Consider the following 13,042-nt stretch of genomic DNA (forward strand, 5'->3'; position numbering starts at 1 on the left):
GAGGTATGACTGTACTTGCCGTTATTAAGGATTCAGGGCACCAAGTTTTGGAAAGGAAGTAAAATTAATAAAGGTATATTCGAGACATATATATATATACACAGTGGTGCCTCGCAAGACGAAAAGAATCCGTTCCCTGAGTCTCTTCGTCTAGCGGTTTTTTCGTCTTGCGAAGCAAGCCCATTAGCGGATTAGCGCTATTAGCGGCTATTAGCGGCTATTGAAGGCTTAAGGGATTAGCGGATTAGCTGCTAAAAGGCTATTAGCAGCTTAGTGCCTTAGAAAAAGGGGGTGGGGAGCAGAAAAAAAAACCCAGGAATCGCAAGACATTTTCGTCTTGCGAAGCAAGCCCATAGAAAAATTCGTCCTGCGAAGCACCTCCAAAATGGAAAACCCTTTCGTCTAGCGGGTTTTCCATCTTGCGAGACATTCGTCTTGCGGGGCACCACTGTGTATATATATATATATATATATATACACACACACACACACACACACACATATACATATATATATATACATATGCCTGGGCTTGGATTTAGGGTGGTGCAGGCAGTTCCCCCGCACAGGGCGCAAAATAACAATATATCAATGGCAATATCAATAAAACCAATATTTATACAAAAATACCCATTAATATATATAATAATATCTATAATAATATCTATATTAATGGGTATTTTCGTATAAATATTTGTTTTATTGATATATATTTTAATGGGTATTTTCGTATAAATGTTGGTTTTACTGATATTGTCATTGATATATTATTATTTTGCGCCCTGTGCGAGGGAACCGCCTGCAACCACCCTAACTCCAAGCCCGGGCAGAGGGCGGGGCAAAGCGGGAGTCTGAGAGGAAGGGCCCGCCCCCTGACGTCGAGGCGCATTGCCTAAACACTGAAAGCGGGAGTTCTCCACGTGACACTAGACGGGCCGCGGATTGGAGGAGGAGCCGCCAAACGGGCGCTTTCCGTTCTGAAATGGGCGGGAGGAAAAGAGAGGCGGGGCTCCGGACAAAGACGCGCGGCGGCGGCGCGCACGCGCACTTCCCCCTCCAGGCGTCCTCAGTCTTAAGAGTTGTTAAGATCAGGGGAGGGGCGTTCCTATCCTAGGTCCCGCCTACGCGTCAATCGTCAGGTTCAGGTAGGCGGAGCCGTGCGAGCAGAGGCTCTCCGGCCAGCTTGCGTCACTTATCCCGCCCCCTTGTGTGACGCTGCTGCTGCTTTTGATCTTCTGGCGCCCGCCCGCGCCTGCCGCGCCACGGCGGAAGAGAAGGGAGCGGCGGAACGCGAACGTGCCGACGTCGCAGCAGCAGCCGCTAGCGCTAGAAGAGAACGGAGGAGTGACAGAAGCCGGCTTGCGGGTGAGCGTTGCCGCGGAGAGGCTTCAGAATGGGAATCGCCCTCCCTCCTCATCCCCACTGTGGCGTCATTGGTCCAGCTCGCGCGCGGCGCCCGGCGAAAGTCACGTGAGGCGGCATTAGCCGTTTGAAGGAGGAATGGCGCTCGCGCGCGAGGGGGGAGGGGAGGGGAACGGTCCTGTTTAACGGTCTCAAATCACCACCACCCCGGGCCAGACTTGTGGTGCTTCACATTATTATTATTATTATTATTCTCAGAGCGGTTCACAACATAAAAGTGCCGTAGGAAAAATCCCACACAAAATAATAAAAGCAAACCAATAACCACTCCCACAACACATTTGAAAGGGTTGCGCTTCCATTAATACTCGTGAGAGCAGCACCGTTATGAAGTCCGCCAAAATGCCACAGCATGTCCCGCAAGGTTTCGGGTTCTCCAGAGCTCCTCCTCAGGCTGGAGGGTAAACAAATATGGGGTGAAGTGGGTGGAGCAGCGTGCATGTTTATTGTGAAGGAGGTGAGGACAGGTGCCCCGCCTAGGCCCGAAGTCACCCTAAGCCTCAAACTGTCCAAAATTCCCTTTCTCTCTTCTAAAACAGCTCTTCTCTGCTCTTCTCTGCTTTCTCACAAGATGCTGTTGCATAGGCAAAATGTTACTTTAAAAAAAAAAAATATTTATTAAAATTTAATACCGTATTTTTCGCTCTATAGGACGCACTTTTCCCCCTTCAAAAATGAAGGGGAAATGTGTGTGCGTCCTATGGAGCGAAGACGCTATAGCCCCGCGACCCTCTCCCGGCTGGAAAGGTGACGCACGGCTATGGCAGGAGCCTCTATAGCTGCACGTCACCTCTCCAGTCGGGAGAGCGCGCGCGGGGCTAAAGCGGGCTTTTGCGAGAGGTGAGGGAATTCCCCCACCTCCCAGGAAAGCCAAGAGAAGCTGTGCAGCCCTTTTAAAGTGTGCGCGGCTTCTGCCGGTTTTGCGGGAGGTGGGGGAATTCCCCCACTTCCCAGGAAAGCCAGGAGAAGCCGCAATCTCTTTAAAGGGGTTGCGCGGCTTCTGCGGGCTTTTGGGAGAGGTGAGGGAATCCCCCCACCTCCCAGGAAAGCCAGGAAAGCCCTGCGCAGCGTCTCCCGGCAAGGAGAGGCTGCACGGGGCTAAAGGGGAAGCCAGAAGAGTGAGCGGGATCCATCCCGCTCTCTGCTTGGGCTTCCTCCATAGCTGCGCGCAACCCCTCCGGCAAGGAGAGGCTGCACGGAGCTATGGGTTCTTTAGCCCCACGCAGCCTCCCCCGGGAGGGAGAGGCTGCACGGGGCTAAAGGGGAAGCTAAAACAGTGAGTGGGATCCATCCCGCTCTCTGCCTGGGCTTCCTCCATAGCTGCGTGCAACCCCTCCGGCAAGGAGAGGCTGCACGGAGCTATGGATTCTTTAGCCCCACGCAGCCTCCCCCAGGAGGGAGAGGCTGCACGGGGCTAAAGGGGAAGCTAAAACAGTGAGCGGGATCCATCCCGCTCTCTGCCTGGGCTTCCTCCATAGCTGCGCGCAACCCCTCCGGCAAGGAGAGGCTGCACGGAGCTATGGATTCTTTAGCCCTGCGCAGCGTCTCCTGGCAAGGAGAGGTTGCGCTGGGCTAAAGAGGAAGCCAAAACACCGAGCGGGATCTATCCTGCTCGGTGCCTTGGCTTGTGCCATAGCCGCGCGCAACCCCTCCGGCAAGGAGAGGCTGCGTGGGGCTATGGATTCTTTAGCCCTGCGCAGCGTCTCCTGGCAAGGAGAGGTTGCGCTGGGCTAAAGAGTAAGCCAAAACACCGAGCGGGATCTATCCTGCTCTCTGCCTTGGCTTCCTCCATATCCGCGCGCAACCCCTCTGGCAGGGAGAGGTTGTGCGCAGCCTGTACGCTGCTCTTTGGGGCTGGGGGGGGAATATTTTTTTCTTGATTTCCCCCCCTAAAAACTGGGTGCGCCCTATGGTGCGAAAAATACGGTAGTTACAGAAAAAGAAGTAAAAAAGGGGGGGGGAACCCTAAAGAATTTAACAAGCAATACATCAATAATAATAATAAAAAGTTATATAAAAAACCAGATAAAACAATACATCTAAACAACAAGAAAAGCAAAACAAATTTAAAAACACATCCAATGTTTCCATATTTTTACCTTTCATTTACTAGTTTCATCGACCTCCTCACACCTCCCTTTTTGTATTCTAGTTCAATTAGCTATTTCAGCAAATCCTTTCCATCTTTCTCAATTTTTTGTTCTGAAATTTATCTTAACACAATCTAACTTTAAGTTTTTCACTTTAACCCCTTAACAATCATTTTTTGCTTAATTCTTTATAACATTTCTGCTAAAACCATATAACTTCATTCCAGCATCCTTCTAACATTCATTAATTTTACAATATTTCTGTAAATATACTTTAAATTTTTTCCAATCTTCTTCCACCGACTCTTCTCCCTGGTCTCGGATTCTGCCAGTCATTTCCGCCAATTCCATGTAGTCCATCAGCTTCATCTGCCATTCTGGTATAATGTTACTTTTATCAGTACGAGAGAGCTTCAAAAAGGCTAATGAATAGGCTCGGTCAATGCCAAGCATAAAGGAAGCCTGGGAATTGAGTCTTATCTCACTCTAGTTGCAACAAGGCTCCTCAACCCCCTTGGCTTCTCATCCCCCTTTCCTGGGAAGGGCGCCAAGAGTCCCAAAGACAGGAGCTTTCTGTTCATGCTCAGGAAACCTATCATGGGGCAGGGCTCCTGAGGAGGAGGGGAAAGGGGAGGGAACTGGAGGGGAATATATGCTCTGTGCAAATGGCTGTGAACTTGTGCTTGTTTGTGAAATTATCACACTAGCTCCTTCTACCAAGCCTGGATGGTAGAAATAAAGCTTTTTCTCCGAAAATTATCCCATGAGTGTCTGTTTGACTCCCATTTCCCTGTCCTGGGCACAATTCTCTTCCCACCCGAGGGCAAAACCTGAAAAGGCTACAATTGTAGACTCTGGTGCTGCTTGTGTGTGGCAAGGTGTGTGTTTTTGGTAGCACCCCCCCCCCCCCAATTTTGTTGAATGGTCTGTATTATTTGTTCCAAGTTTTTATTATTAATTTTCCAAAAGATTTTTCAAACAAACAAACATAAATCTCAGCTGTATTTAAACCAATCTTAGTAACATTGTTAAGTGACTTCCTCGTATCCCCCTGGTTGAATTTCAGTGTATATCATTTTAACAGTTTTCCAAAACTAATATTCTTATAAGATGAACTTCATTACTTATCATCTTTCTGTCTTTCAAATTTGGCATTAAACATATTAATTCATCACATTACATATTTAAATCCTAAGCCTATCTTATATTTGCAAGTTTGGGTACTGTGACCAAGAAGGTTCTGCTATGATATTGTGGCACCAGCCACAGTGAAACTATCAGCAAGAACTCCCCAGCAGATCTCAGACTATTGACTGGTAGACTAAATCCGACCCACAAAGCAACATTGACCATCATTTCCTTCATAAAAGAAAAATGATTTCAAAAGTTACATATGTATGAGGGGGAGAGAGGTTCCAGACTATTACAACTCTGGGGTTTTCTTTATATAATGCCCTGGATCAGGTAAAAAGTGTTTATTAGTTTATATATGGATCAGCAAATCAGCAGGAATGTGTTGAATAAAATACTTATTTTAAGCTTTGGAAGTTGAGGTCGATTGATGTAAACTTTATTGTTTTGTATCATTATCACATAGCCTTCCAGAGTAAGCGGCACTATATATTTTATTGTCAAGAAAAGAAAACCATGTCTGGTTCAAGTGACTTCAGCGACCCAGTTTACAAAGAGATTTCTCTGACGAATGGCCATATCAACAGAATGAGCCGAGATGAACTTAGAGCTAAACTTGCTGAATTCAAACTTGACACCAGGTAAGCATTTGTCAGGTGTTTGTCTTTTTTGAGGATACATATGCATTTCTGATTTCATATGTAAGTAATAATAATAATTTTATTATTCATATGACGTTCATCTGACTGGGTTGCCCTAGGCCTAGCCAATGTGGGTGGCTTCTAACAAAATACAGTCAGACCTCTGCTCCCGAACGCCTTGGGAGTTGAACGTTCTGGCTCCCAAACAATCGAAAACCGGAAGTGAGTGTTTCGGTTTTCAAACGTTCTTTTGGAAGCCGAACGTCTGATGGGGCTTCCTATTGGCTGTAGGAGCTTCCTGCAGCCAATCAGAGGCCGAGCTTTGGTTTCCGAACATTTCAGAAGTTGAATGGACTTCCAGAACGGATTCCATTCGACTTCCGAGGTGCGACTGTATTTAAAAACAAAAGGAAACATCAACCATTAAAAACTACCCTGAGCAGGGCTGGAATGAGACCGGTATGGTCACCTATTATGCATCCCTATTCCTACAAGCTTTTTACAGCCTGAAAAGTAAGTGAAATTAGAGGGGAAGTTTGTCATTTGTTCGTTATTTAGAGTACATTATAAATGGAATGGAACTGAAGACTTGTGGAGAAACTGAGGATTTGATAGTTACAGCTGCTACTGGTAATGTAATTTCTGAACACATGACTTGTTGCATAATTTGAAATTCTAGAGTTTGCAATATAAGTTATAAGTCTGTATATTCTTCAGTTATACAGCAAAAGGAACATGTAAGAGAAGTTCCATATAGCCTTCCTGAAAGGTTAACCTGGTAAGAAAAGGGAATTGAAGGGAGAATGACAGCTAGGAAGAAACTCAATAGGATGGTTTGGATGTAATTATAAACAGTTTACCGTTGTGGGCACAAGTCTCAGAATTGCATGCTCCTCCGCTATACTACCCATGCTAGCTGGAGCTGATGGGGGCTGTCCAAAGGATCTGGAGGGCACTAGGGTGGGATTGGTGGTTTAGCATTATAGCCAAACCCTAAATTGGTTAATGAGCTATGATTAGCTGAAATAAACTTCTTAGCTGTGTACATAATTGGTACTATTCCTGTTTTGCGATTAATTCCTGTCCTATCATCTATCTATCACTGCAGCTTGCCTGGATATGCTTAAGCTTATATGAATCATGAATCAAATCATTGTTGTTTTTTTAAGTGTTTCCATTTCACTGCTGACTTCCTTTGTAAAGAACTGGGGTAACTCTGAATAAGACTTGCGATTTTTCTGATTCTTCTAGAGAGATTTTTGGACTTGCTTTAAGGTGGTTATTCCTTTCTCAAGAGAAGACTGTACTGTAGGAGCAACTGCTTTGTGTGGCCTGTGGATCAGAACAGCTCATTGTAATACCTTTTAGGCATTGGCATTTACAAGAGGCAGGGCTAAAGTTTGCAGAGGGAGCCAACCAACAAATAGACCATGAGATTTCTACACTTTGTATTCTACAAATACCATGGCATTTCTACACTCAGCACTTTGCTGAATAAACCTTAGGTGATGGTCAAGCACTGATATATTTTTTCCCTTTGGCAGAGGAGTGAAAGATGTTTTGAAAAAGAGACTGAAAAACTACTATAAGAAAGAAAAGTTAATGCAAAACCAGACTATGAATGCAGATAATTACTACGATTACATCTGTGTTATTGACTTTGAAGCAACTTGTGAAGAAGGAAATCCTCCTGAATCTACACATGAAATCATTGAATTTCCTATTGTCTTGTTAAACACTCGGACATTAGAAATTGTAAGTGACCCCATTTCTTCTTACTTTTTTATGGGTAGCAAACATTAGATACAGTGTGTTTTGTAAAAGAGAATTTGGGCAATACAGTGGTACCTCTGGTTACAGATGGGATCTGTTCCGGAGGCCCGGCCGTATCCCAAAAACTCCGTAACCGGAGGCCCCCTTCTGGGCACGTGCGCGGCGCAATTGAGCATTTCTGCACACGTAATGTGCAGATCGCTTCTGCGTGTAGATCACTTCTGCGCATGTGCATGTGGCAAAACAGGAAGTATACACTTCTGGGTTTGCCGCATTTGCAACCCAAAGAGTATGTATCCAGAGGGATAACCCGAGGTACCACTGTATATCCTTTTCTTACAGATATTGTTTAACCTCTTAAAAATAACTTTTAGTTTTTGTTCAGCTTTCAGTTTAAAAGCTTTTTACAGGAATTTAAAAGTAATCACATGTTTGTTCCTGCAACAAAGGTAACTAGAACCTTCAGGGTTTTTTTGTGGAAAAGCAGCCAGCAAGAAGTTATTACACTGCCACTCCTATATTAAAAACTGCAGCATCCTGCTTTTCATTTTTCAAAGATCTGTTGAGCTTCATTACACATATGTAAGTTTGTCATCGATAGTGCAAAAAATCAATCTGTACAAGTGTTCAGTGGCTCTGATGATGTGTCCATAGTTCTTTAACAGCTACTGTATGTTAAAAAGGTCTCAGCACTACATATCAGCCGGCAAAGATACCCAAAGTGGAGGCTGTTGAGAATGTCCCTGTCCATAAGAAAATGAGTGTCAGGTTTTCTCTTTCATAAAATGTTGCCATTTCACTGCTTGTGTTCAAATATAAAAAAGCTTGGATGTTGACTGCTTGCATGCTAGTTAATACCTTAATTATTACTCTTTTCTTCTAAAACATTATACATTTTCTGTGATTCTTTTGCATTGTTGCCAAGTGAACTATGTTTTAATATTATAGGAGGACACATTTCAACAGTATGTGAAACCAGAGATTAATCCTCAGCTTTCAGAATTCTGCATTAATTTGACAGGAATCTCTCAGGTAACATTCTCTGCAGCTGACCACAGTTATGAGTGTAAATGAAGCAAGTGCTTGTTATAATAGTCTTGGCTCCTAGTTCCAAGCATATTTATTGGGTATGTTGATGATTAATTAAGTGTGCTTAGGACAACAATGTCCCCCTTCCTTTCCTGTTTCCAGATTAACATTTCTAAAATCCGTATTTCAAGTACATTAATTATGTGTCCATGATTCTTGGGATTCCTAAAGCTCCTTCAGGTCCTTATCAGGGTTTTCTCAATAAGATCGTTGGTGGAAGATAGGATTCCCTAAAAGGTAGCTTGAATGATATTGTATCATTCTGAATTTTCCCACACAATGTGCTGGAAACTGTCCCTGGGTGGTGTTCAGAATATTCTAGACTGTGCCTCAAAGTAAGAGTTAATCAGCAGGTGTATAATGGTTTCTAGGCAGACAGAGGTTTAAAAGAAAGTTAAAGAGCATTGTTCTGGGAGATAAAAAGGGAAGTGTATTGCTCCAGCTATAAGGTATATTCAGATTGTGCTACTATTTTAAATTCTATGAGGATTATGTTGATGGATTGATTTAAAGTTTGTTTTTCCAGTATAAGTGTTAGGAATGCAGCTCCATCTAATGTTGTCAGTCTGTTGTGCAGGGAGTGGTTGAAAGTAGTTACTATCCACTGGATGCAATAGAAAACAATAACGTTTTTAGTTACGTTTTGTTTTTTGGAAATCTGTTGTAGACTTGCTAGCAAGCTTTTAAAGATTTATCTTATCCAAGTCCCAATTTGTGTTAATCTTGCTTTTCACAGTTTCTTGCACAATGTTTTTTTAGATCATACCTTGTACAATATTTTTATTTTTGCTCATTGCTGTTGTTACATATTTTCAGGACCTTGTAGATAAAGCAGATGAATTTCCAAAGGTTCTGCAACATGCTGTGGACTGGATGAAACAGAAAGAACTGGGAAGCAAATATAGCTATTCCATATTAACTGATGGGTATGTATTCAGTTGCTTAAAAATAATATTTTTAACATTGCAAAACCATTAATTTCCAGTCAAGAAACATATTGTAAAAATTAAGCCAAATTGATAATCTTAACTCTGTGCTATTGTTTTATCTTGCATCTTTGGAATTATTCAGGTAACTGAAGCTGTTTTTGCATTTTTATCTGAATAGCACGTCATGATGAATAGTTCTGTAAAAGGACTCCCAAACAAAGTTGAATTCAGTGGGGATAATATGTGTAACTATTTCAAGCATGTTAGTATTCATATGTAAGTATTTAATCCAAGTGGTTCTTACAGCTAGTGTGCTGGTCGCAACCATGCTCCATTATGTTCCTATCCATATCCAGAATTATGTTCCTACCCATAATTAGTATAGCAAAAAAAACCTCTTCTGCATAAAAGTTGCAATTTTGCTATTTGAGTCCCACCTCTTTAATTCTAGCAAGACTGATTCTATATAAAGTAATGTCAAACACCATTGCACAGTTACAAAAACAAAGTTAGTTAATACAGTGACAGAAATTTTAAAAATCCAGCAGAGTCACATAAAACATCAGCGCATAAATGCAATTTTTATCTCACTGTTAAATTAAAAGATCAGGCAAATAGAACTGGTTTTACCTGGCCTCAAAACTCATTGGTTAAAAGGAGTTTTGCCAGTGCAAGGATTTATCCTTGTGCAGTGGAATACTCTCCCCCTCTCCTCCCTGCATACCCACTAAATCTGTTCTAGGGGTTTCCCTAACCTTCTATAAAAGGAAAGGGGAGAAGACCGGTTGCCACCTGTCCAGCCTCTGAAGGTGCCCAGAAGATGACCTCCAAAGTTCATGTAATCAGAGACACAGGGGAGATCCTCATGCGACACTGGTCCTATTAGCATGAAAGGGACACCTAACTCACTCTTAAGATACTATGCATATTTTTTCTTTTTTTAAGATCTTGGGATATGAGTAAATTTTTGAATATCCAGTGTCGCATTAGCCGTCTGAAATATCCTTCTTTTGCTAAGAAGTGGATCAATATTCGCAAATCCTATGGGAACTTCTACAAGGTTTGTGTCTCTGTCACTTACATTGCCTGAAACTCAGTGCTAGGTATTTAAAATTTAAGTATATTGTAGACTTATATTATCAATATGATCTGACATACATCCTTTTTTGTTCAGAGAATTTGTTTAAGTTTGTTTAAAAGAGAGAGCATTCCTTGCCAGTTTTTTGTTTTGCTGTTACAGTTATCCCTGTAGGGATAACTTTTGTTTCCTGTAATGATGATGATTTGTGTTTTCAATATTTATTTTTTCCTCTATGCAAAAACAAAAATATGCCTTTTTCAGTATTATAGCTAGGAAGCATTTTATGTTCTTAAGCTCTAAATGTAAGTTTATTACTTTCTCAGAAAATAAGTGTTGCATATGTTTCAAATTCCCCCCCCCCAACCCCACATTTCTATCTCCATGGCTTCAAAATTTGTGGGAATGTATACATCAAGTCCTAGCTGGCTAGAACTTAGTTTAATCAAAGCTCTGTTCCAGGTGAGGTATACCTCTGGCCAAACCGTTAGCAAACGGCAACCCAGCCTGTAACTGTTGCCTACTGTGCCTTTAGCTCTTCTAAATTGGTTGAGAAGGGTATAACCTTCGTTATTTTGGGTTGTATTGATATTTGTCATACCCAGAGTAGACCCATTGAAATGAATGCATATGGCTGATTTAGGCCTATTATCTTCAGTTGGTCTACTATCAATAGAATTTAGTTGCATATAACCCTTTGTTTGTTTGCATTGTGGCATTAGGCAACTGAACAATTTAAGAACAGCAACAACAACAATAATAATGTAGGTGGGTGTATATATATTGGTTCTCTTTTCTATCTCCTTCTGCTTTAGTATCTTTTATTTTCTTTATCAGGTTCCAAGAAGCCAAATTAGACTTTCAACCATGCTTGAAAAGCTGGGAATGGACTATGATGGACGGCCTCACAGTGGGCTTGATGACTCTAAGAACATTGCACGCATAGCAATACGTATGCTTCAAGATGGTTGTGAGCTTCGGGTGAATGAAAGATTGCATGGTGGGCTGTTACTGACTGTCTCCTCCACGGTCCCAATAGAGGGAGCTCCTGTGCCACTAATGCCAAGTTTACGATAAAAATGAAACCTTGAGCTACATTACGTTGAGGACCATACCCAAGAACGCTAGGACTTCAAAAGACTTCCAAGGAGCTTAAAAACTGGTATCTGTTTCCCAGTTTAACAACTCACTGGAATTTACAAAACCACTGGTGTTAATGTTGGGTTGTTTTTATGGCCGCCTCGGTTCGTTGTGCTAGGTTTGGTATAAAATATCCAGGTAGTTAAGATGGCTTTCTGTAAAATGTAAAGTCAAAACTAGAAGCATAGAATTGAGTCCACAGGTGTAATGCCGTTCTTTTCTCCTTCAATATGAAATAGGTAATTGCAACACTGTTGAACAACACCATTGAATGTGCTGTATCTCTTTTGTAGCATACAAGGGTCTGCTTGACTTTGTGAAACAGTGGCCAAATTGACTTCACCTTCTGCTCATATTTCATAACTTACCTGTTACTTTTTGCAAGTCTTGCTCCAGGAGAGGGAGATTCAGTTTTTAAGTTTGCCTGGCTTTAGCCCAACTAATAGCAATTTCATACAGTAATAACAAAGGTTTTTCTTTTTCGTATTCAGAAACGTTTAGGCCTTTAATTGGCCAAAATTAAGCACTTTTTAGACACCTTAAATTGTTGACTTTAGCATGTGCTTTATGCTCTCCCATTTAAATAAGTGGAACTAGAAAGGGCTTGATTTTGGCTGGAATAGGTTTCTGTTTATTTTTCTTCCTTCCATTATGAATCAAATAGTTTGGTTTGATTACTCGACCACTCTACCTCTCTTGTAAAAGGATCAGTGGAAAAGCTTATTTCCACAATATTTGAATAAGATCTGGATTTGATGTGATTATTGCATAAGTTTATTTCTATGACCAAAGACAAACTCTTACATGTATAACTATGCCAAACAGCCTGCAAAGTGTATAAAGCTTTGTTTTGATTTTGACATAATAAATACAAGTCAAGTTTCTATTGGTACATAAAATATTACATAAAAGTGCACATCTTTTTTATCTTGTGTTGATGAGTGGATGCTTGTCTTTTGAACTATCCTCCCCTTCTCAAGTAGCTCTGATTTGCTTATATGCACGTTGCTCTATTTTATCTTCAAAACAACCCAGAAAGAGTAGCTCAGATTTCATAAGGCTCTTCAGGGCTGAGCATGAATTCAAACCCATATCTTCAGTTTCCATCACTTATCCATTCCCCTGCACTGGGTTTTTGGTTCTACGTGTAGATAAACTCACAATAATGTTTAACAGTCTATGGTATTTGTTTAATACTTCAAAAAAGTTAGAAAGACCATCCAAAGGAATAAAATACAGTAAGCCCGCAACTTACATGTGGGTCACATTCCAGGGATAATGTCTAAAGCAAAGATTGTGTGTAGTAAAAAAAACAATGGGTTCAATAGCAGATGGGATTGCCAGTCTTTTCCTGGATGCCCGCTCCTTTCTGCCTGCTAGCTAGCTAGCTAGCAATTGATTGATTGATTGATTACCAAACACATAAAGCTGAATGTGCCCAAGTTAAACGTGCGTAAGTTGCAAGATTACTGTACGCCAAAACAAAAGATAATGCATATCCCGTACAAAATATTATTGGGCTATAACTATCTTGTTGTGCAAAATACATAAAAGTCCTCAAATAAACTCTAAGCTAAATCATAGTCACAGTTATACCATAAATACTGTATTTTTCTGTGTATAAGATGCCCCCGTACATAAGACGCCCCGTATCTTGGGGGACTAAATTTAAAGAAAATGAGGGGAGCTGCCCCAAAGTTGTTGAGCTTTTTTAGGGTAATTGCATGTGTGCCATCACCCCAGCAGGGC

The 13,042-nt window shown here is 41.7% G+C and overlaps 1 protein-coding gene across 4 annotated transcripts; it reads left to right on the forward strand.

Annotated features, from left to right (window-relative positions):
- The first annotated feature begins 1,049 nt into the window (after positions 1 to 1,049).
- Positions 1,050 to 12,204, forward strand: ERI1 (exoribonuclease 1). Of its 4 annotated transcripts, none has more exons than XM_083420537.1 (7): positions 1,050 to 1,365; positions 5,110 to 5,284; positions 6,829 to 7,039; positions 8,006 to 8,089; positions 8,963 to 9,072; positions 10,021 to 10,135; positions 10,991 to 12,204. In XM_083420537.1, the coding sequence occupies exons 2-7, from the start codon at positions 5,160 to 5,162 to the stop codon at positions 11,228 to 11,230; spliced, it is 885 nt and encodes a 294-aa protein (XP_083276663.1). In that variant the 5' UTR covers positions 1,050 to 1,365; positions 5,110 to 5,159; the 3' UTR covers positions 11,231 to 12,204. The 4 variants fall into 4 exon arrangements, with proteins under 4 accessions (XP_083276663.1, XP_083276664.1, XP_083276665.1 ...); XM_083420538.1 differs by lacking the exon at positions 1,050 to 1,365 and adding an exon at positions 1,468 to 1,585; XM_083420539.1 differs by lacking the exon at positions 1,050 to 1,365 and adding an exon at positions 1,605 to 1,879.
- The last annotated feature ends 838 nt before the right edge of the window (positions 12,205 to 13,042 follow it).

Source organism: Podarcis tiliguerta (assembly GCF_965153285.1).
Source record: "Podarcis tiliguerta genome assembly, chromosome: 17".
NCBI classification, from domain to species: domain Eukaryota; kingdom Metazoa; phylum Chordata; class Lepidosauria; order Squamata; family Lacertidae; genus Podarcis; species Podarcis tiliguerta.